Source organism: Thunnus thynnus, chromosome 6 (genome assembly GCF_963924715.1).
Source record: "Thunnus thynnus chromosome 6, fThuThy2.1, whole genome shotgun sequence".
Classification (NCBI taxonomy): Eukaryota; Metazoa; Chordata; class Actinopteri; order Scombriformes; family Scombridae; genus Thunnus; species Thunnus thynnus.
In genome coordinates, this window is record NC_089522.1 from 21,813,707 (window position 1) to 21,838,589 (window position 24,883).

Sequence of the window (24,883 nt, forward strand, 5' to 3'; positions counted from 1 at the left end):
TAGTTCTTGAATTAGTTGAAAATTCTAATAATTGTCCCCATGTTCATTTGGCAGTTGATTGGGAAATAACCTATATATTTCAGTTTAATTAGGTTCCTGGTAATGACATAACTTGAAAACATTTCTTTAATTATAAAAATGCACATCATACAATGAGTGTAAGGGACAAAGAGGAATGTAATTTCTTCCAGAGTCAAAAGAACATAAAAAGTAAAATTAGTAACCATGACATTACCAGGGTCTTAACAACAATCAGCATATCAACCAAAATGTTACACAGTACCTTCTGGTTGCTTTTTTACTATTATGTTTATATACAGCAGTGCTGTAAAACTGTACAGTATATACTCACCAAGCACTGTATTAGACAAGAGAAAAAGAGAGATTGATATTGAATATGATGTTTGGTTTAGTTTTATAATATTGCTGCTTATAGCACCTTTCCTGTCAACAAGTTATGTAAATCAGTCCAAAAGGGAGCAAGTATACTGAAATAAGTGGTGGACATGCTTTCCTTGTCCAGTATAGAAAAATCACACCTTATAAATGTTAAATCTGGTATTTTCCACAGGATAAATTGGTATGATATTTAGTATCTCACTGAAGAGAGCAGACATGAAACACACTGATGGAGAATCAAAGCTTCTTAGTCCGTCTCTCATAGTCTGTCATTAAATTGTTTTCTTTTACAATGCTAATTATTTATAATAACACACAACTTGACAACAAAAGTCCCTCGACAGTCAGACATAATGACGTCAGCCCTGTCTGGCTCGCGCCGAGGGTGGGGGGGTGTTGGAGGCGCGCGGGGACGCGAGAGAGGAAGGAGACGGAAAAAAAAAAAAAAAAAAAAAAAACCTTCAACCATCATCATCAACGCGCTGGCGGTGCGGGGTCACGAACTATGACCTTTAACAGAAGAAAACCAAAACAAATATTTTATAAAATAGCAGAGACCCCCAAATGTGTGATGACCGTTGCTCGGAGGTAAGTCTCAGCCGCGGATTGAAAACCGTTGAAAGCTGTCTGACATACTGGATGATAAAACAGCACAGCTAATCTCCCGGCTAGCTTGTTAGCCGGTCGGCCGACTCCGGCAGCTCGAGATCCGGGCACAGACGGCGAAACGCTGAGCGCTGTTTTGTCTACCCTGATATGATTCACAGACAGTTAAACTAATTATTAATATGTGACACTACTGTTCACTTAACCCGAAACAATCCTTGCATGCTGAAGGAGGGGGAGTGAGAGACGGTTAACAGTCGGCTCGCTGCAGCTCTGGTTGCGTTTACTTGTGTCAAGCTAACATTTGAAAGCTATAGTTAGTACAGATGAACTCGACCCTTTTACCTTTGCCATCCCGGGGACAGGAGTGGCTGGAAATGACTTTTACTGTGACGTTATTTACCAAAGCTGCATTTTTACATTTACTACCAGCACGCCGACAGTAGTGCACCGCACTGTCTGGAAAGAAAAATGCTCAAATATATTTATCATAAGGATTCGTCTCCTGTGTTATTGGCTGATTGCCAGAGTCTCCATTTTGTTCTGTGTTGTGATCGGTGATGCGTTTTTGGGGGGGAAGTATTGATCGACATTCAGTTCGACCAATCAGTATATAATATGAAGCAGCATGCTCCTCCCTTTGGTCAGTGTGGCTATGGAGCTGCTGCTGCAGAGTGCTGTTGAAATGCAGTTTTTATTATAATCCCAAATCAACAAAGAGTCAAAACAAGTTAAGTGAAAGGAGGTAATTGATGGTAGGAGTAGGTGCTATCACTTAATTCTGCCAAGAAAGATGCTCAAATGTATTATGGTAACTCACAATTGATAATTGATGTAAAGTGCTGTGCAAATGTTTTAGGAACTATTGATGTTTAGATTCTTATCCAACACGCAGTACCATCAGGGAGGCATCTGATCAGTCCCAAATTTATTCTGCAGAATGAAAATAACCCCAAACATACAGCCAGAGTCATAACTAACTATCTTCATCGACAAGACGAACAAGGAGCTCTGCAACAGATTATATGCCATCATTGAGTCAGTCTGGGATTACATGAAGAGATGGAAGCCTAAATCCACAGAAGAACTGTGACAAGTCCTCCAAGACGCTTAAAACAACCTACCTGCCAAGTACCTTGAAAACTGTGTGGAGGTGTACAGAGAAGAACTGGTGCTGTTTTAAAGGCAAAGTGTGCTCACACCGAATATTAATTTAATTTCTTTGGTTAATGGACCTTTGTTTGAATTTAAAAAAAAGAATAAAAACTATTTATAGCATGTTTTTTGAAAGCATCTAGTGATTAGTTGAGTAGTCAATTGACAGAAAATTAGGCCTAATCAAGATGGAACAGCTTTTATTGTCACATGCACAGCAACACAGCAGATGGCAATAATGAAGGCAGTGAAATTTGGCTTCTTCAAGCTCTAATTTGATTTAGAGTGTGTAATAAAATAATATATACAAATATACATTATGTTGCACATTGGGGTACATAAGTGATAAATAGATTAATAATGTATTGCACATAAGTGGTGGCTGATAAATACTATAAATAGTGATATAAAAATATAAATATTGTAGGAGCAATATAGGGAAGAGAGTGTGTGTGTTTGGTGGGGGGGTGACTAAGTGTAGGAGAGCAAGAGGGAGAGAGAGACTCTGTAAGTGTGTGTGTGTGTGTGTGCGCGTGAGTGTGTGTGCATGTGTTACATATGTTCACAAAGTCCCAGAGTTCAACAATCTGGGGGTAGAAGCTGTCTCTGAGCCTGCTAGATCTGGCTCTGATGCTTCTATACCACTTACCTGATGGTAGCAGTGAAAAGAGTGTGTAGCTGGGGTGTTCGGAGTCCTCGTCCTCTTCTGGATGCAGAGGTCCTGCATGGATGGCAGTTCAGACCTGGTGATGCACTAACTATTGCCAACTATTTTGACAATCAATTAATCGTTTTGTGTAAGTTTTTAAGAAAGTAAAAACATAGTTAACAGCTTCTTAAGCAGCTGTTTACTATGGTAGTAAATTGAATATCTTTGGGTTTTTTACAGGACATTTGAGGTTGCATCTTGGGCTTTGGGAAACACTAATAAATATTTTTCACCATTTTCTGACATTTTATAGACCAAAAGACTAATCAATTAATTGAGAAAGTAATTGATTAATAGATAATGAAAACAATTGTTGCAGTTGCAGTCCTACTTTCTTACAGTTTTTCATGATGCAAATACACTGATGCAGTAATCACTATTTGTAAAATACTGATTCTTTTCATGCACTTCTCATTACTTTTCACACAACTATCACATACAATAGAAAACATGGTTTGCAGAACATTTCACAAAAGTGCAGACACTTGAGATATCTGCTCACAATAGTCTCAGTCTTGTTCTTTTTTTCTGTGGTGTCGGTTCATTCTGTGTGTGAATAAGCAGAAGTACAACACTTTTGACTTGATAATATGTATGAAGTCTCATATAAGGGGACAGAACATGTTAGTTACCCGTCATAAAGTGTAACTTTTTATTTCAGTGTCATAATAAATTTTCTCTGATGCACCAACAAATATTTATAAAAATGTTATTCTCTTTTGTGACAGTGTGCATCTTTTGTGGTTGATTAATAATGTCTGTGGCATTCTTCCACACAGACCTCACTAATGACCTTACATCATCATGACGGCCAACCTGAATCTGCTCTCTCAGCAGAAAGTGGACTCTGAGCACGAGGCAGAGGTGAGTGTGCATGATGTGCAGTTCTGTGTAATCTTTTTTTTTTTTTTTTTTAATACTGTGTAGCTGCTCTCTCTGGCTGGATGCTGCCTTTATTGTTGCCATAGTGACATAACTTCCTTCATGTGACATTCTTAAGACTGTCACCTCCTGCATTTATGTGAAAGTGTTTTATAATAACATTTTTATGCTTTGCACATGTGTTGCAGGCTTATTGATTAAGATCCTTAGCATAAGCGTGTTAAAATGTGTTTCATGTTTTAGGCGTCATCCTCTCCATCAGACTCAGTGATGAGTGAGTCACCACAGCGCTTTCAGGTCATTTCCACTGAGCCTGCCACAACACCACAGCGAATACAGGTAACTGTTATACTCTCAACATCAGTTGGCTTCAGAGAACATGGCACTGCTGCTACCTGTTGTTGCTGTTGTCCTCTTTTGATGCGTTAGCAGCAGCAAGGAACAGGTTGATGTTACAACACGTGACTTAGATCTTCCACCCTCAAAGTCAGTCTCTCTTCTTTTTGTTCAACTCCTTCGGTGCCTGTGCATTTATGTCCCCCTCTCTCTCTCTCTTTCTATCCATCCCTTCTATCTCTAACACCTCCAGATTGTAACTGACCAGCAGACAGGTCAGAAGATCCAGATAGTGACAGCGATGAACCCGTCCAGTGTGCCCAAACAGCAGTTCATTCTGACTACAGCTGACAGCTCAGGGGCAGGCAAGGTTATTCTGGCCTCTCCAGATAGCCACAACACTAAGCAGCTCATCTTTACCGCTGCAGACAATTTGATGCCAGGAAGGATACAGGTATAGTTTTCCCCATGATATCACCCCCTTGTACACAATATAATGATATTATTGGCAAAATCTTGGTCTTGATATTTGATATTGTTTTAACCATGATATTGGCATTATATTAAGGTGAAACACAAGATTAATAGCCTGTATTGTTTTTCAGATTGTCACAGATCCAGTATCAATGGAGCGGTTGCTAGGGCAGTCAGGGGATTTGAGCCGACCACAGCCGGTGGAGTACTGTTTGGTGTGTGGCGACAAGGCTTCAGGTACTTAAGTTTGTGATGCTTTATATGTGATATGACCGATGCATCCTAAAACCAAATCCGACAGTATGTTGTGCTGATGAATCTCACATACACCCACACACACAGTGACTCACGCTGATTGGCTCTCTCTGCGTTCAGGACGTCACTATGGAGCGGTCAGTTGTGAGGGATGTAAAGGCTTCTTCAAGCGGAGCGTGAGGAAGAACCTGACCTACAGTTGCCGCAGTAAACAGGACTGTGTCATCAACAAACACCACCGCAATCGCTGCCAGTTCTGCCGGTTGAGGAAATGCCTTAAGATGGGGATGAAGACTGAGTGTGAGTTTGCATCCCGATTCAGGACACCATTTGTAAACATGTAGACAAAAAACACAGTTCCACTCAGAAATAGAGCTGCAACAATTACACCGTGTCTACACAGAAAGCGTTTCGGCCATGTTTTTGAGTCGTCCGTCTCATGCGTGTCTGATGGAACAGTACGCTTCTATGTTAATCACTACAGCTGTTTACACGCATAACTACAGTTATTGTGTATTGGGCTCTGAGTGCTTCCAAAACCAGGTGACCTACACTCAACACTGTACCTGAACGCCTCCTGTGTAAACATACAGACAAAGCACTCACTGCTGCTGTTGCTCTACTTAACATGCTGCGCACTGTACTCTTTCTTTGTAGACACGGCGTTAGTCGATTAATTGACAATTGATTAATTGCTTGTTATCTTTCAAGTAAAAATGCAGGTTTTTAATATAAGAATTTGCTGCCTTTCTTGGTCTTACATTATAGTAAATAAAATATTTTGGGGTTTTGGACTATTTATTAGACAAAACAACACATTTAATGACATAACTTTTTGCTCTAGGATATTGTTATGGGCATTTTTCAAGGTTTTCTGATGTTTTAAAGAACGAGCGATTTATTGATCAATTTAAAACATAATCAATAATGAAAATAAGGTAGGAAAATGGGTTTGCATACTTCAACAAGGTGGAGAGTGGGGAGGTTTTCCTTTAACCAAAAAATGCAGGTTTAAACCCAGGGGTTCATCGTATTTCCTAAACAATCTGAAGAATTCTAACTTCACCCTAAAGCAACACTGAGGTTTTACTTCAGTAAGACACTGATTTTCTACTGAATACTATTCTGCGTTTGAGGGGGCAAGAAAAAAAGGACATTCCTCTGGGATCACTGTTTGGATCATAGTTTGTCTGCTGTTTGTCCTCAGCTGTACAGAGTGAGAGAAAGCCCATCGATGTAGTGCCCAGAGAGAAGCACGCCAACTGCGCTGCCTCCACCCAAAAGATCTACATTCGCAAGGACCTTAACAGCCCGCTCATCGCCACGCCAACCTTTATCTCTGATACAGAGACAGATGGCTCCAGGTTAGTGGAAATCTGACCTGCAGACAATCCTCAGGGCTGTCCCATCTCTAAACTGCCGATGTTGTGTTATGTGAACCGGTTTTTAATGATGCTCTGTGTCATGTGCAGATCCAGCCTGCTGGACCAGGGGATGCTGGTTAATATCCAGCAGCCTGTCATGCAGAGTGATGGAACTTTGCTGCTGGCTACTGACTCAAAGGTACAGCTGCTACTGCAGTTTTAGCAAACATAACATCTGCCTGCTCTGCTGCTGTCTGTCTCCTTCTGCTATTTGTAATAGAAGTACAATCATTCAGGCAGATGTCATTTTTGGTGCTTTGCTCCAGACCAAATTATGGAAAATAATCTGCATTGTTTCATTTTTTCCTCAGATGGAGTCTGGGCAGGGAGACTTGGGGACATTAGCCAATGTGGTGACATCACTGGCCAACCTGAGTGACTCACTGAAAGAGAACTTGAACAATGGCGATACCTCAGACAGCCAACATGAGGAGCAATCTGCCAGCGAGATAACACGGTCAGTCAGCAGGAATTCTCATATTGATTCGGTCAGACCATGTGTCACATTAGTGGCCTCCTTGGCAGGGTGCAATGACCAAAAAGATGGCCATTTTTGTTTTGAAATATAATATATTGTATATTCTCTAACTTAAATAAACCCCATTTTGCCTCAACTCCATAACATTAAATATTTTTTTTGTGTTTAATTGCAGAAGATGAAGTTGCTCAAAGAATGCTTGTAATTTAAAACACAAGGTTACACTTATCCAAACTCTAATTGGCTAATAATTCACTTTTCTTTTTTTCTATCTAGCAAATGTTTTGGATTGTAATATCTGCAATGACGTTACCTCAGTTATTTCCCACTCTAGGTACTTACATTGCTATTTTTTTTTGCTATATAAATAGTTATTATTTCAAGATAATGATTAGCTACGGCTAGGGCCGGGCAATATATCGATATATCAATATTGTGAAATGAGACTAGATATCATCTCACATTTTGTATATTGTAATATTGTGATATGGCATCAGTGTTGTCTTTTCCTGGTTTTAAAGGCTGCATTACAGTAAATTGATGTAATTTTCTGAACTTACCAGAATATTCTAACTGTTTTATTATTTGCCTTTACCCACTTAATTATATAAAAGTATATATCCACATTACTGATGATTATTTATCAAAAATCTCATAGTGTAAATATTAATCGAACTAACTATTAATCACCCAACTCTAGTTACAGCTTCATTCTTCTTGCCTACTCAGGTATACATAAAATGATATGTCTAAAAGGAGCTGTATTCCTATTCATGTTTTAAAGAGTTTTCTGTCAAATTAATGAATTTAAACGTGTGTGTGTGTGTGTGTGTGTGTGTGTGTGTTTTACTCACAGTGCCTTTGACACCCTGGCCAAAGTTTTCAACCCACCTGAAGTCGGGGTCGGGCAGAGTCTGGCCGATAAGTTGCAGTGTGTCAGTGGAACAACCATCCAGTTGATTGGTCGAGACCAGGAGACTCCAATCATCGAGGTGGAAGGACCACTGCTCACAGACAGCCATGTCAGCTTTAAGGTGAGCCGGGTCAACTCATACAGCTAACGACCCCAACAACAGACACACTTGACAAACATTATTAATAAGTGCTGTAAAATTAAAAAAAAAAGAAAAATGCCATATAAAACACTTCTTTGTCATAATATACTGAAAGTGTTTGTTCCACAAACCTAACAAACAAAAGCACACGAAACTTAGACATGCAGAAACACAAACACACATGACAATGACAAAGATTGTTGTGTGCCTGCTACGTTACTGACTGAAATTGTGACATGCAGACATAGTAGATACTTATTATACAAGTTGTACATTTTTACTAACATACTAAATACATTCACCAAATTCTCTTCTTTTTCCATTTTTATTAAATAAAAAGTTTTTACACCCTGTTTTTAAATATTTTTAATAGATTCAGAGGTTGTTCCAAATTTTAGCTCCCACACACTGAAAGGATTTAGATCCAAAAGTGCCATATATTTATATTTTGACTGAATTTTGACAATGTCTTGTACTACACCTACGCTGGTATCTAGTACACTCAAACACATGACATGAGTTGCTTGCTGTAATTCATGATCCTAAACCTTTCTCTGTCTCTGCCTCTTTGCTCTAGCTGACCATGCCCAGCCCCATGCCTGAGTATCTGAATGTACACTACATCTGTGAGTCAGCATCCAGACTTCTCTTCCTCTCCATGCACTGGGCACGCTCCATCCCTGCCTTCTCAGCTCTTGGGTGAGAATACTTTTGACAACAAAGACCGCTTAAAATACACTCTAATACTGGAGGCTCAGATCTACTTGTGTAACATTTCCAGGCTCACGCTTATTATCTTCCTCTCTCTTTATTTTTCGTCTCTGTCTTGTGTCTTCAGTCAGGAGGCTAACACCAGTTTGGTGCGAGCCTGCTGGAACGAGCTGTTCACTCTGGGTCTCGCTCAGTGTGCTCATGTGATGAACCTGTCGACCATCCTCGCTGCCATCATCAACCACCTTCAAAGCAGCATCCAGGATGGTATGGACCACAGACCTCGTCATCATTTCACAGTAGGACACACAGATATAAAAAGGAGTGAAAAAAATGTGATTTTTTAAAAACAGTTGTTACCATAAAAAACGTGAGAAGGGGAGGATTGAATGAACGTCCTCTCCCTTTGCTTCATTAATTTGTTAAGCACTTGTGGCATCTTATGCATTGTTAATTAGATTGTGATGAAAACAAATTATGAAAATTCTGGATTTTTCCACCCTATAGTTACATTTTCGGTATCACACACTGATCAGCTCAATGTGGTGCTAAATCATTTGTTTATTTGTCTATGTCATACATGACAAATCAAATTTTGACATTAATTTGAGAATTGATGCATCTCACCACTACAATCTTGTTGGCTTAATGAGGATAACTGCATGGGGGCAATTTTCCATCAACAGTGATGGGAATGACATGTTTGTTGTTGTTTCTGAAGAATTTACCCAGTTAGATAAAGCTGAAATAATTACTTTTGTAATATTTATGTTTTAAACTAGAAATTGGGCTTTTTCTTCTGTCTCAGACAAGCTGTCAGGGGAGCGGGTGAAGCAGGTGATGGAGCATATCTGGAAGTTTCAGGAGTTCTGCAACAGCATGACAAAGTTGGAGACTGACAGCTACGAATATGCCTACCTGAAGGCTATAGTGTTGTTTAGTCCTGGTGAGTCTGCTTTAATATAGAATATTATAGCTATTATTAGTCCAATTGAATTATCGATAAATCTGTTGATTATTATCTTGATTCATTGAGTAGTCGTTTATTCTTTAAAATACAGAAAATGGTATAAAATGTAGACGACCATTTCCCAAAACCCGCAATGCAACCTAAAATGTTTTTTATTTTGTCCCGACCAACAGTCCACAACCCAAAGTTTACTATCATAGAAGACTAAAGAAACCAAATAATATTCAATTTAAGAATCTAGAACCAGAGAATTTTAGCATTTTTTTCTTTAAAAATGATTCAAAACAATTAATTGATTATCAAAATAGTTAGAATTAATTTTCTGTTGATCGACTTGCAGCTCTAGATTATATAAATGTCCGGTATTTGCATTTTGGAGAATGACCGTTGTGTGTTTGACTCTTCAGATCATCCAGGTGTGGACAGCAGCGGGCAGATTGAGAAGTTTCAGGGGAAAGCGCTGATGGAGCTACAGGACTACGTGCAGAAAACATATCCGGATGACACCTACAGGTACATAAAAAAAAGAGATTTCATCTTCATAATAATATCTTTTACTTCAGTTTATTACTTAAATACTTCCTACTTTGCCAACAACTCCTCTGCTTAAGGAATAGAGGATTTAAATTTGCTCTAGAAGACTGTGGCACTGTGAACGGACAGTAAAAAAACATAAAATATCAAGATGACATCGCTGTAACCGTCGCATGTTTACTTCCCTAGGTTGACCCGCATCCTGACTCGTCTCCCAGCCCTGCGCCTCATGAACTCCAACATCACAGAGGAGCTCTTCTTCACCGGCTTAATAGGTAACGTGTCTATCGACAGCATCATTCCCTACATCCTCAAGATGGAGACGGCTGAGTATAACAGCCAGGACTCCGACCCTACAGAATGACACCCCGTCACTCCAGCACCCCCAGTACTGTCGATTTAAAGATTCTTGAGTCTCCCCAGAGGTACTCTCTTTTGTCTCTCGAATCGTTGAACCCAAATCCAGAATCCTGCAGCGTCTCCTTGTTTTCTAACGTTGCACGGTGCAGAGTCATTCAGGAATCCGTGGCAGATCAATCTGGCATCGGAAAGCCAGGATGACACTTGGAATGTTTTCTGGAGGTGAAGCAGAGGTCAACAGTTTCTGGCCTGAATTCAGCGGCTCTGAACTGAATAAAAAAGGTCTCCTTCTCTGTCTTTTATAGCATTACAAGCTAATTATACATGAACTTTACCTTTTGACCTAAGCCTTTCAAATAGTTTTAGTCTTATTAAAACTTTATCGTGCTTTCATCTTGATTACATACATAATTTAATGCTAGTTTTTGTTGCCAATATCAGATGGGATGAATTAAGAAACAGTCTGTAATCTAAAAATCACATAAACAGAAATATTACATCTAGAAGGGGAATTTCAGAAGTCTAATTTTAAGACTAAACAAAATCTATGTACTTAAATGTACGTAAATGTCCTTTAAAGCTGTAGCGTATTTGTTTATATTGTTATGTATAAACTGAAATGTTTAATGACTGTGCTGTTCATTTGAAAATTCAGACTAAGTATACTTTTCTGAATTTTACATAACAAAGAATTAAAACATGCTTTGTAATGCTTTTCTCTCTTTCCTAATATACATTTCTTTACTTTAAATAAATCTAAAATAATAGCGGGAAGGAGAACTTCAGTCAGGTACAAGAATGAACTCAGTTTAATGGCAACAAACCTCAATCCTTAATCTATAAAGTATTCACGGTGCATTTATAGATCATTACAACATGATCAGTGTCTGAATCCAATCTGTCTTTCAGTTTCACCTTTAACTTGCATTCACCGAATCAAGTAAGCCAAATTAGCCGGTTAGATTATCCATATGTTTTTTGTTTTTTTTTTTTTATACTGAATGACATCTCAGAGATTTTAGGTTTTGGTGTGTTTTTATGTTAAGGTACACTTATTTCTGTCTTATCTTGAATAAGTTGCTAATACAACCTGTGCAATCACCTCATCACTTTTCCCTTTATGACAATCAATTATATGTTATTTCCTTCTGTCCCATCAGTGTCATGACTGTTCTCAATCTGCATTTTGTACATGTATTTATCGATGGCAATTATTTCTTTTAAGGAGTTAGCTCTTAAACATTTTGGGTTGAGAAATATTACATATGTGTAGCTATGCTACTTTTTGTACTTGTGTTTGCATTTGTATTCTGCTAAGTGCACATCAATCAGCTTTTGTGGCGTTCCACTGCGTTCATGCTGACTAAAACTTTGTGTTTTGTATGTTTTCTAAAAACTTTTATTTGTTGTGAACAAATTTGCTTGTCACATACTAAGTGTACTTAAAGTACTTTTGGGCAGGTTTCCCTGATTTTAAAAAAAAAGAGACATTTTTTAGGAAGCCAGTCTCGAGTGCATTGATGTCTTTAAGACCATATGAAGATATGCATCGCTTACCCACTTATAAGGTATGAAGGTTGAGAAGAAGCATCTGCAGCAACATGAATGATAATGGGGATGTAAAGAAGTCAACAATGATTATGTATTGTGAAATAAATGTCAATTGTAATATTTGGGTTTAAAACCCATACAGACTGTTTGTAAAGACACTGGTGTGAAATGACCTTTGTACGTGAAATTTCATTAAAAATGAGTGCATGTTGTTTTTAAGCGGGGTTTTAAAATCCTGTCGCTGTCTGCCCTAAAAAGGAGCATTGTTCTAATTTTTATAGTGCATTGCAGTGCATGTTGCTTAAGTGCATTTTATGAAATGCTGTATGAAAAATATTGATTTAAATGTTGTGGCTTTAAAATATTTACCATGAGCAGCTCCAACATTAGAGGATATTAGATCAGAAAATATTTTATTTCATCTTTTTGGTTTGAGTATCCTATGGTTAAAATTTTGTACTATGTAAATGTTCTCTGTTTTTTTTTTGCCCATGTGAAATGTATTTCTTCAGACATTGAGATTGAGTAATTCAACAACAGTCATGTTTTTCTCAAGTTTGTCATCAACCTTACATTTCTACCTCACACCGATGAAGATGTAAAACAAATGTATTAACGACTGAGCTCCTGTATCAGCATTCCAGTCTCCGAGGCTGGCTTCTCTGAAGCCACACATTATAAAAGAAATAAACAATTATTCATCAAAGTTGAGTCTGAGTCTGTCGCACCACTTTTTACTCATTGAGTGAGTGAAAGAGGTTTTGTTTTACTGTTAGACGGAGATGCTGCCCCTGTAATGAAATCGTCTCCAAATACTATCCTGATGTCAGCAAAAATGTGGCTTTTGTAACGTATTTACTGAGGCTGTAAAGCATTTATTCATCAGCTGTTAGGATAGTGAGAAAGTTTGGAAAGATGTGGAAAATGACATGTCAGAGAAACTCAAATTCAATATATACTGTATATCGAAGATGTCAATATTTTATTCTACTGCTCTGAAAACTAATCCAACTTCTTTACATTACTGACAAATTCTGAATAGATGCCTCAAAAAAAAAAAAGAAGCCAGTCTTAAGATTCTTTTTCATGGATGTGGGCACTTTATCCTACCTCTAAATCAAGTCAAAAATCAGGAAAAAAATATAAAATTTATGAAAAAGTTATCTGAATGAGGTATTTAATTTAACATCGACATTATTAATTTAACATTGTCAAATAGAATGTTCCTCTAAACTGTATTTGATGTAAAAAAAAAAAAAAAAAAAACAAACAAACCCTACAATTTATTTATTTTGCCTATTGCTGCCTTGTTTTTTTCCTTGTTCAAAAATTAAATTTTCACTATTCATCATTTGTCTTTCTTCAACATACTTTGACAATGTTAGTGTTTAAATAATGTTTCTACATATAGAAGCACAATATACATACATATTATCACACATGATTATATGTTCTTGTTCCTGCACTAAATGCTAAAAAAGTAAATCTTCCATTAAAACTACAAGTACCACGCCGCTCAGGTGATAACGACTGCTAACGTCATCAAAAGCCGCCGTCCGTGTGCTGCTTGAGCGACTTCAGGCACAGGCAGGTTTCAAATGGTATTTTGTGGATAATAAAGGACTTTAAAATGCCTATGAAAGGAAGGTTTCCGATCAGGAGGACACTGGAATACCTCCAGAAAGGAGATATCATCTTTAAAAACAGAGTGAAGATCATGACGGTGAATTACAACACACACGGAGAGCTCAGCGACGGAGCAAGGTCAGAGCTAACGGAAGCTAACAGTGTATCTCCTCTTGGAAGATGTCAACTTTTAACACATCTGTCTTAATTGCTAAGACGCAGTTTTCAGCACCGACTTCATTATTTCAAGATAATTTCACACAGCTCTTTTTGCCCCAGTTTTACAGCTCATCTCATGCAGTAAGACACTGAAAACATGTCTCTTAAAGCACGTTGAGTACCACAGTTTTACCTCGGTGACATCATGTATCAGCAGTGCACATAATAATTCTGGTAATATCAGCATTACATTGTAATATGTCATAGACAGTATGGCCATGGCTAAAAGTGTCAGTCACTGTGATTATGCGCCTGCAATTTATTCCATTGTCAGCTGGCTAACTTTCTTGATTACTAAATTAAGCAAATAATTCTATAAAATGTAGGTTACAGTTTTCAGAATTCAAAGATGCTCAGGTTTCTATCATAGAAGATAAAAAAGCAGCAAAATATGTTACGTACATTATTTAAAAATGAATGGCCAATTACATTTCAGTCAATTAACTAATCGATTAATTATGTCTGTGTTTTTATCTTGTTGTATTTCTTAGTCTCAGTAAATCACTTTGGTCAACATGCGTTGTTTTAAAATGTGTTCTATAAATCAGTTGACCTGACTAATCATTTCAGTTTAGATTTGTCAGTGGGGTTTTACTCCAAGATTAAGACTATCACACAGTGCACAAAAACAACCAAAATACTGTAAACATTTCTCACATCTCACAGCACTTGTTTTTCCCAAGATAACAATTAATAAGCTTAAATGATACTTCAAGCTCTAACACATGAATCTAAAGATACTTAAAACAGGTAGCAGTAATGTGCAAGCATATTTCCGTGCATCTTTAAAGTATTAAATTAGTGTTTCACACTATAATAACTGTAAAATAGAATTTATGTATATAGCTTTAAATAAGAGATAAGGTTCAAAGATCATGACTCATGCGGATATATTTTTACAGTTTCATTGGTCATATCAAATAATTGCAGAAAATTGTATCACTAAATTTATTGCAGGCTTTAGGACCACAGCTATTACAATGATATATTTAACAATTAGAAAATAGTATGAATTGCTGTAGGCATGGTAAACTAAACCATATAAAGTAAGAACACCTGTTATGTGAAGCTGTTCTTAAACTGTCTTCTCTCCCTGCTTTGCAGAAAGTTCGTGTTCTTCAATATTCCTCAAATTCAGTACAAAAACCCGTGGGTCCAAATAATGATGTTCAAAAACATGACGCCATCACCGTTCTTGAAGTTCTACCTGGGTGCGTAGTCCTGCCTTGTTGTTTTACATGTAATATTATTACTAGTGTACTTTTATAAATACTGCACCAGGCCTGGGCTGATCTCCTGTGTCTCTTCTGCAGATGATGGGGAGCAAGTACTGGTTGATGTGGAGGGAAAAGACTACAAACAAATTTCACAACATGTGAAGAAGATTTTGGGCAAATCACAGTAAGACATTTCCAGACTTTTCTAAACATACACCATGCATCATTACATCTACAGGACTGTATTTGTTTGTGATATGGGTTTGGTGATTTTAACAAAATGAAATATTAGAGACTTTTAACTGTTTATGTTGATATTGATATGATAACAATGGCCACTGGTTCTTATTGAAGATATTGACACGAAACAGTGTTTAAAGAAGGTCAACTACCTTTAGAAAACTGTATCACATAACTGCTTTCAGCCTTTAAGACCAGCTAAAGATTACATGTAAACCATATCCCAATGATTGATTGAAGCAAAATGTCTTTGATGCATCTATTCTCTAATATATCTACAATATTCAGATGTTGGGAAACAGCACTTAAGTACTGCCAACCTTTACTGTACATTACCTTGAGCTTGTACTGTATGTGTTTAGTGGACTATTCCTGCAGTGACTGGACAATATGTTCATGCATTTATTCTGCTCTCTCTCTCTCTCTGCCCGCAGAGAAGTGTTACAGGCAGAAGCTCAAGCCAAGATGCAGGCCTCCAATCCTGCCAACTTTGGGCCAAAGAAGTACTGTCTGAGGGAGTGTATCTGTGAAGTGGAGGGACAGATGCCCTGTCCTGGCACCACGCCGCTGCCCAAAGAGATGACGGGCAAATATCGCACCCAGATGGCAGCGTCACAGGAGTGAGAGGCTTAGAAAGCGGACTGTTGTAGATTCACTGGACAATAATATTGCATTGTGACATCATGTTTGGTTTTGTATGACTATATGAAAGAAGCGGCACTCTACTCCATCCTAAAGCGGCAGAAACCTACCGACACATGATGTTGATGTTTGGGCAGTCGATACTACGGCCCCGGTTTGTGTTTGTACATGATATGAGCTGGTTGAAGAACCCAAACATTTGGATGTGATTTACATCTAACACAGTGTTGACCCTGGGCTGAACACTGCTACTAATTTAAATAAAAAAAACAACAACTTTGCATATCTGGTTGCAGTAACTTGCCTCCTCTATTCCATGTTTTTAAACAGTAGATAAACCACAATCCTAAACAATAACCACAATATTTTCATGAGAGGTGCAGAGGTGCAGGATCAAGTTTAGATGTATTAGACACATTTATGAAACAAAAAGAAGAGAGATACAAACATTTTACTGTAGACAACTTTTTTTTTTTATTGGTGCTGAGAAGAAATTTTCTAAAGTTAATAAACTGATGTATGTGTCCAAATTGTTTTGATGATTATTTTAAATGCAGCGATGTTACCCTAATGACTTCCAAAGCTAAAATCAACTGCTAACACATTAAGAAACTCCTCGAGTTATTCACACTGTCACAAAACGTTTAGTGTGTCACATGTTTTGCTTTGCCTGTGGACGTCACAGGTAAGCAGTAGAAGAGAGAAAGAGAGAGAAATATGGACATTCTGACAGAAAAGCACATTGACAAATTCATGTAAGGACAGACGTAGCAGCACTGAGTGATAATACTTGCTGGCATTCATGTAGTGTAATATATGTCTGACAGAAAATGTTTTGTGTTTAAAATGTTTTGACCTAAAGATCATTTCTGCATACATAGGGATTTCAGTGAATTCTTATTTGTTGAGTTAGAGTTGCCTACAAAGTGCCTGGGCAAGTAGTATTTAGTATGTACAAGGTGCGTAGTGGGTGAGCCGGCTGGATGGACGTCTTGGATGATAACATTGCACAGATTACATGCTTTACATACAGATCTTGGCTGACAGCATGAGAGATGTTATCAGTATGTTCAAATATATGAAAAAAAAAAAAGGGAAGACAAGCTTGATCACTAGCTTGACAACCAGCATCAGACAGATGCCAAAAACCAAAACAAAATGCAGACACATAAATCATGCAACCCAAGTGCTCAGTTGGATCAGTAGTGTCACTGTAAACGATAAGATCACAACCTGTAGGAGCTGCACAGAAAGATGTGGAAAACATTTTTGTTCTCTTGGCTCGCTGTCACATTTCAAAATGCAGTTTTGTTTTGTTTTTTTACAATAAAGATCTAAAATGCAACCATGCCAAGACCAACCATGATGCAGACAAGATGCAAAAAAAAAAAAAAAAAAAAGATAAATGCACTGATTCTGCTAAATCATCCAAACAATGATGTTCATTGAATTTACAGAAAAAGCTATCTTCATTGAAGCACAAAATAAACCACTGTTAGAACAAATATTCAATTTATATCACGGATATTTCAAATTTATCTGTAGTTATTAACAGTTCGATTAAAGATAAATGTTTTTCCTTATGATCATGCCATCATGGAGATACAGTCCATATGAGTGACGGTCACACGTCAGGAGCAAACAGCAATGACTTAATTCTGTGTATTGTGCCTTTAAGTAATTTCCCTCATAAATCAGTGTTACAAAGGGTCACAGGCTCTGCAACGACAAGAATAGCAAGCGGTGTGACTGAAACGGTAAGCTGAGCCTGTGATTAAAAATTAATATCTATCAATTAATTTAATGATTAGTTTCCTTCAAACAGTAAGCAGCCCAAATATGGTCAAAAAAGTACAATTTCACTTCTCATTAAGCGTCATGGTCCAGTTCAAACAGTTCTTTGGTAAGAAATTTTCAATCAAAAGGATTTGACTGGCGATGTTCTATATTTTTCAAATTGTGAAGAAATCTCATGCAGAGCCAAATCAACAATGAATTCATCCTACTTACAAATATTGTGTGTGTATCCAAAGCATGATATATAATATTCCTCTGTGCCGTAGACCTCCATTGTTGTCCAGAAATTATTAAAACACCTCAATGAGCCACACTGCTGCACTGGGTGACATGTTCCTTTGCCACGAAGAGTTCTGGCACGTTAGTTTCTTTAGAAACAGCTCCAAAGACTAATTACAGTGATCACGTCTTTGGTCTCCAGAGAGTAGTTCCGTGTAAGGCAGATGCCACTGTGCATGTTCAGTTTACAGAGCTTTGCTATCTTGTTGTGCTACATATCACAACCTCTTGACTTTGTTCTAAAGATATTTACAATGTAGAATGAAGTATAAAGTCAAGAGGTTGTGATGTGTAGCACAACAAGCTAATGAAGCTCTGTTAACAGAACATGTGCAGTGGTGTCTGCCTTACATGGAACAACTCTCCAGAGACTGAAAACATGATCGCTGGTAAACAAACTAACGTGCCCATACTCTTTGGGGTGAGGAAACATCACCATGTGCAGCAGTGTGACTCATTAACACATTTTATAATAGTTTTTGGACAACAACAGAGGTCTACTGCACAGACGAATAAAATGTATTCGGAGACATGTCCAATACTTGTAAATAAATCAATTTGTTGTTGGTTTGAATCTGCACATGAGATTCATTGACAGTAAGAAAGATTTTGAAAATTGGAGAGCCTTATCCTTTAACACAAATGTACTAAAGATCTGGCAACAAGAAGAGCCCTAGATTTTTAAACATGCATCAGTTGTTCCGTGGCTCCCATTTGTACCTAAGCTATGGTTACATTTTGACACTGTTTATAGCTTCTGCCAGAAATCAAATAATCTGATTTCCACAAGACGACACTCAATTGAAAAAAACATCTTTCTTATAAATGGCATTCTTCAGTCTTCCATCGTATAAATACACAACAGGGTCAGTACTGTACATGCCCTGTAAAAATGAATTTTTACTTGCAGTGCTTAAAAATTAACCTGTCCGGGCTGTATGCCGCCTTTCATCCAGTGTATGCTGGGATTAGCCCCAGCCCCTGCGACCCTGTACAACACAAGTGGTTAGAAAGATGTTAGGAAATTAAGGGAGTTACTCCAGATTACTGAGGTCTAGTACATGTTTAATTTTGGAAATAACCTAATCTTTCTGTGGTACCTCACCCAAACTAAAATGAGTGAGCTCAGAGTTAGTCTTCAATAACTTGGTAAGTAGCAGGTGATGAGAGGGATTTTGAGGGAAAGGTATCAGTGTTTCTTTTTCTTCTGTTCCTGCAGGGTGTGCTGTAGCTCTCTCAGGTTCTCTGACAGGAGCTCCATTTCATCGAGACGGCCGTTGAGCTTGGCGTCAAAAATGTAGGCCCTAATGTTGTCAATCTGCTGTAGCAGCAGTTCCTCCTCTATCATGTCCACATCTGGCAAAACCTCATCATCATCCTCCCCGTCAAAGGGATTGGTCGAGGCTCCGGGAGAATTCCCAGAGGCCTCCATGAAAGGGTTACCTGCGTCAGTATCGTCCTCCTCAAAGGGGTTGCCAGGTGCAGTCTCAGCCTGCTTGTCTTCCTCAACTTCCTCTTCATTATCGTCATCAAAGGGGTTGTATTCTTTCTTTCCATTGGTTACTTCTTTGTGTTCCTTTTTGATGTCCTCAGAGAAGGGATTAGATGGATCCTCCTCAACGGGAGTAGAGTCTTCTTCATCGAAAGGGTTAAGGGAGCTGCTGTTCTGTCCTTCGCCACCAGGAGGGGTTACATGCCCCCCTAAGCTCCTCAACCTGGGAGGTGACTCCTCTTGGCTTGTGAGAGCAGGGAACGCTCTTACAGATGAGGGGCTCCTCTCAGCTTTAGGAGTCAAGTCCTCTGCTGCTGTGTCTTCCTCTCCCTGAAAGCCCCCTGCTGGGCTGATATCCAGAGACTTCTCCCAGGTGAAAGAAGGTTGGATGGAGCCCACAGCAGGGCCCCTGTGCTCCCTCTCTTCCCTTTCCCAGGCCTCCAGGCGATTGAGCTCCCCCTGCTGCAGGCTCTCCTCCTCAGCCAGCTTCTGAGAGAGAGCGATGGCCAGGCTGGTCTGCTGCTGGTCATATTCGTCCTGCAGCTGACGCAAGTTCTCCTCAAGCATCGCTACCTCATCTGCCCTCTGGGCCTCCTGCGCCTGACGAAGGAATGATTGAATGTTCTTGATCTGCTGCAGGAGGGGGTCATCCAGCTCACTACGTGCATTGGCAGAGTCTGAGGAGGGCAACCAACCACCAGCTTTGGTCATGCGTGGCGCTCTAGGGGCCTGCGACAGCTCTCCATTGGTGCTGGCAGGTGGACGGTTTCTCTCAGACTCCTGCCTCCTCTTCAGGGCCTCCTGTGCTGCCTGTTGAGCAGGGAAACATAAAAAGTATACAAATTGTGTTCCCCCAACGAAAAAAATCAACAGAGAAGTATCTGTAAACCATCTCACCAGTCTCTCTTGTTGGAGTCGCTTCTCTTGTTCCTGTTTCCTCTTTTCTTTCAGCTCTTCATATTTCTCCTTAGTTGGTAAAGACATGAGACCTAACAGCTTCTCCTATGATGGAGACAAGATGTAGAGGTGAATTCAGGGACAGGAATAAAGAATTTATGTGGTAGAAATACAAATGACAGAGTAGGGATGGGTGTCATTAGGATTTTATCAACTGATATATATATACTTATCGATACTGATAATTACCAGTCCTCTTATTGATACTACTTTCCATAATTTGGTGCAAAAAATAAAGAAATGACATGAAAAGATTCAACAGTTATTTATTTATAAAGATAACAGTTAAACTAGAAGTGCTTAAAACCAATGCTGTGTCCAGAGTTAATAACTACAGACTTATTTTTATAACGATTAGAGCTGTAGTCAACCAAAGAAAATCTTGGTTGTCTGAAATTCTACCTACTCTTCAACCAATCAATGGTCGATGGGGGAAAAAGCAACCTTCACGTAATATAAACAAGCCAATTTAGCCCTCCAAGCTAATGCATGCTAACAACTTAGGGTGATATCATGGTGATATCTAGGGTCAGCAATAGTTTTTGCTGACACTGGATAACAAACAAAAGCTACTAAGCTACTAAGACTATATCGCATTAAGTTATTGTGAGCTGTAAATTCACCATTTCTAAAGAGGGAAAAGATAATGGTATCTTGAAGCTTGACAAGCCCAATTTAATACCGGTTCTCCGGTTTAGTACAGGTACCGGTTTAGTACAGGTACCAATTTAGTACCGGTTCTAAATACCTATGGAAGAGTGATGGAAAGATATATCTTTTTTCAGTCTGAACTTGGTCTCACCTGGACAAACAGCGTGGCTGTATAGCGGATCATCTTCTGAAGCTGGAGTGTCTTTGGATGCGGAGGTGGATCATCTTTCACTCCCAGTGTTAAAATCTTCTTACTGAGAAGAAAATAAAAACAACACAGAATTCAATTTGATATTTAAAAAACTATATATTAAAATATTTGACAAACATGACAGAGGCTCAATTCTGAAACAGTAATTTAGGACTGAGGGCCTACCTTAGGGCATCGATTAGCTCGTAGTATTTCTGTACTTCCAGTCTCAGTCCACCAGCCTTGTCAAGACTGTATGTGGTTTCTCCGGCACTGTGAAAAGCATAAGGCCATGACAGTAAGCAATAAAACTCTAATTAAACTCTAATTAAAAATGAAAAGTACAGCTGAAAGAACAGCTGAAACATTTTTTTTAATGATTCATTAATGGTTTATGTCATCTTTCAAGCAAAAATGGAAAAACAAATCTGGTTCTCAAATGTGAAAATTTGCTGCTTTTCTTGGTCTTACATGATAGAAAATGTAATATTTTGTTCAGACAAAAGAAGAAATTAGATGATTTCACTTGGTTTGTTTTTTAATGTTTTCTGAAGTTTTAGAGACGTAATGCTTAATCATGAAAATAACTGACAGATTAATCTACAGTATGATTAAAATAGTCAGTAGAAAATAATAAAAACATCATTTCTAACAATAGTAATGCTTTCTAAATGATTCTTTTAAATGTGGCTTACTTGAGAGACTCCGCCATTCTGATGTATTCTGGAGCCTTTTCATCCACTTTCTCCATGCACATCCTCAGCCTCTGACAGGAAGACAAGTTATGAGCAAGTGAACAACAGGAAGCCCCAAAAGAAAAACAGAATGACGGGAAGGATACAAAAGAGTAAACTCAAGACAGCATGAAAGGAAAACCAAGGACTGCACTACAACTGGGAACAGAACAGTGCAATGATCCTTTTCATGTTGTTTCAACACCAACCTCGTAAAGTTTCACTATGTCAGGCATGTGGTCTTTCTCTTCCAGTTTCTGTTGTCTCTTTAGCAGTGTGTCCATACAGTGGTGACAGCAGCGAATCTTCTCGTCGTCCTTTTCTTCTAGCATGGAGGTGACGCTGCTCAGGCTGCTGATGCTGCCTCTCCTAGAGCCCATCCCACTGCCACCGCCACCCCCTGTTGGGGGAGACTGGGACTGACTGGGGCTTCCAGGTACACACAGGGCCTCTCGTGTCCCACTAATGAGCTTTTCTGTGAATGCATAAAAGAATGAAAATTCACAGCACTGGGATACATGTTCACAAGTCTTATTTCAACTTGATATGTAATGATTTTTTTACAGTTTGCAAGATTTTTTTCATACGTACGGGCCAGAGGTAAGGGGACAAACTCCATGCACTTCCTACACATGATGGACCCACAGAGACGGCAGTGGTGCCGTCTGTTCCGGATGTTGAACTTGTTTCCGCAGTCAGGACAGAACGGGACATCTGAGTCGTTCACCCATGACACTACTGACTTCTCAATGGCTGTAAAGGAGGACGGAGCACTCGTTAATTTTCTTGATAAATCATACGTACAAACACTGAGAGGATTCAGAGTATACATGAAAACATGTGGACGAACCTCTGATTTTGGCGGCGTCCGAGTTCACCCTGTCAAAAGACGTCAACTGAAAGGAGAGTTTTCATTGTAAATGAGTTGGCACCTTTAAGACCATCTTAAGTCTCATTATAACAACAGCAGGAAGAAAATTATTGTTTGAATGAGTTGATGCAACCACACCTTTTCCAGTCTGATGATAAGTTTGTTGACCTCAATGACGTAGTGATCTATCCTGGCTGCCCGGTGTTTTTTAAAGAAGTCCAGGTGGCTTTTAGTTGCCCCTACAAAAGAGAAAAGCAACTTTAAGAGTTCTTGGTCATTCCTAGCGATAATTAGTTAATTTTATGCAAATGCTTTGAAAAGGAAGCCAACTGTATAAAGAAAAATGTGGAGAGTGGAGATTTATTTTCATGCAATTTACAGCTCAGTATTCCAGTCTCACCCAGCTCCTGAGGCTCCCACATGTAGGGGTCCACTCCACCATAGTAGAAGGACTCATAGCTGCCAGTGTCCGGTCTGTCTTCTCCATCCCTCTTCAACAGCTTATCTTTAGCTTTCTTTGCCTTCTGAACCAAACCTGAGCACAAAGAAATTGGGACACAATTTAACTCCTTGTGTGAAAAATGCAGAGAGGATATTATATAGACAAAAGCTGATGTATCTTCTATCATTTATGTATGCGTAGTCTTAGCCAATGTGAAAAAACAAAATGCTAATCAGAGAGCTAACCCCTGTCCAAAAGCAGTTTCCATCCACATTTCATTATTTTCCTATTTCATCTACTATCCCTCCCTGAGAAGCTGCAGCAACATGTGCTGCCAAGTCATCCTGGCGACAATTCCCCTTGGTCCAACACTGCAGAGTCATTTTGTCTATAGCAGAGTATACAATTAGACTACATGGGACTCACTTTTCAGCTGTCCTCTAACATGGCGGTCATCCCCAGAGTGCTCCTCTTCGTAGTGGTCTTGGAGCTGGTAGAATGACTGCAGGTCCTTGAGGCACAATGGGCAAAGAAAGCCCTCCTTCACTTCACCTGTGCCTTCAAAAGGGGGCGGGTAGCTGGAGGCCATGACAGCGATCGGCTGTGCTCTTGGAGAAGAGGTGCAAGGCGGCGGGATCCTGCGTCAGTCCTCATGTCACGGGGAGTGCAAACCACTCCATACTAGCTCCATCACGCCAGAGATAATCCTGGGACACAGATTGAAGCAACATGTAAAAACACAAAATCCATACATAAATCCCAATTGTTATATTACAACTTCTTGAAAACTAAAAGCAGATTTGTTTCATGCAGTCTGGTTGGAAGGTGAATTTCAACCACTCTTGGACATTTATGCAAACCTAATGAGTCAGTGTGACTTTTATGATTTTGAGCATGACAGGCAGGAGGAGTGTCACAGTAATAAACAGCTTCAGTGATAGACACACAGAGTTTGAGAGGTTATGGTTTCATAAAAAATGTGTTAAATTTCTTATTTCATTTGGTAGAATATCATTATTCGGGTTATTAAATCTGCACAATGTAGCTAATTACTGTATAATATTATTTCAAAGTGAGTTAAGTAAGTCTGAATGAAGTAACAAAGGTTCATGGGTGCAACCACAGTAGTCCACGTTGACATAAACTTACATTTTAAATGAAGTACCAGCTAACATTATCATTAGCTAAGAGTTTGCATTCAGTCAATCGTATAACCCACACGCAGTCACTAACATCAAGTATTTAACTGATTGCAAGCAGCCAGTATTTTATTTAGTGGGTCTGCGTATTAACTATCTGCCGTTATCTTGGTTAATATCTGGGTGAAGCTGACTGCCGTTAAACTGAACAGAGGATGTATCATAACGTTAGCTTGAGGTTGCTAACAGCAGGTCTCGCTTTCTTCAGCCATCGTTTTCCCACCCATGTTGTTCAAAAAACACGGGGATAAATGACTTCTAACATCCACAAAAACAAAAACCTGGAGGCTAATCATCTAGCGACGGATGACTTATACTTACAAATGAGTGCAACAGTAACTGTGTTGTTGACAGTTTGGATTGTCTTTGACAGCTCGACAGTAGCGACAGCGGCGGCAGCAGCCTGATCATGTGATTAGTGTTCGGTA

At 38.9% G+C, this 24,883-nt stretch overlaps 3 protein-coding genes across 5 annotated transcripts; 2 read left to right on the forward strand and 1 right to left on the reverse strand.

Moving 5' to 3' along the window:
- Nucleotides 1-352: 352 nt before the first annotated feature.
- On the forward strand, nt 353-12,610 carry nr2c2 (nuclear receptor subfamily 2, group C, member 2). Of its 3 annotated transcripts, none has more exons than XM_067592614.1 (15): nt 355-987; nt 3,649-3,733; nt 3,995-4,090; nt 4,341-4,541; nt 4,693-4,798; nt 4,937-5,116; nt 6,024-6,180; nt 6,289-6,379; nt 6,552-6,697; nt 7,575-7,752; nt 8,351-8,472; nt 8,612-8,751; nt 9,293-9,430; nt 9,862-9,967; nt 10,178-12,610. In XM_067592614.1, the coding sequence occupies exons 2-15, from the start codon at nt 3,674-3,676 to the stop codon at nt 10,350-10,352; spliced, it is 1,896 nt and encodes a 631-aa protein (XP_067448715.1). In that variant the 5' UTR covers nt 355-987; nt 3,649-3,673; the 3' UTR covers nt 10,353-12,610. The 3 variants fall into 3 exon arrangements, 2 of the variants coding, with proteins under 2 accessions (XP_067448715.1, XP_067448716.1); XM_067592615.1 differs by lacking the exon at nt 355-987 and adding an exon at nt 999-2,895; XR_010928705.1 differs by lacking the exon at nt 10,178-12,610 and having other exon boundaries at nt 353-987; nt 8,612-8,783.
- An 821-nt stretch (nt 12,611-13,431) lies between these two features.
- mrps25 (mitochondrial ribosomal protein S25) lies at nt 13,432-16,128 on the forward strand. Its single transcript, XM_067592618.1, has 4 exons — nt 13,432-13,663; nt 14,849-14,955; nt 15,058-15,145; nt 15,636-16,128. The coding sequence occupies exons 1-4, from the start codon at nt 13,530-13,532 to the stop codon at nt 15,823-15,825; spliced, it is 519 nt and encodes a 172-aa protein (XP_067448719.1). The 5' UTR covers nt 13,432-13,529; the 3' UTR covers nt 15,826-16,128.
- Nucleotides 16,129-16,292: 164 nt separating this feature from the next.
- LOC137184701 (rabenosyn-5) lies at nt 16,293-24,881 on the reverse strand. Its single transcript, XM_067592616.1, has 12 exons — nt 24,777-24,881; nt 23,683-23,963; nt 23,215-23,349; nt 22,953-23,053; nt 22,794-22,839; nt 22,535-22,696; nt 22,153-22,418; nt 21,905-21,975; nt 21,396-21,482; nt 21,171-21,273; nt 20,309-20,413; nt 16,293-20,221 (listed from the first exon to the last, which is right to left on the reverse strand). The coding sequence occupies exons 2-12, from the start codon at nt 23,843-23,845 to the stop codon at nt 19,109-19,111; spliced, it is 2,352 nt and encodes a 783-aa protein (XP_067448717.1). The 5' UTR covers nt 23,846-23,963; nt 24,777-24,881; the 3' UTR covers nt 16,293-19,108.
- Nucleotides 24,882-24,883: the final 2 nt, after the last annotated feature.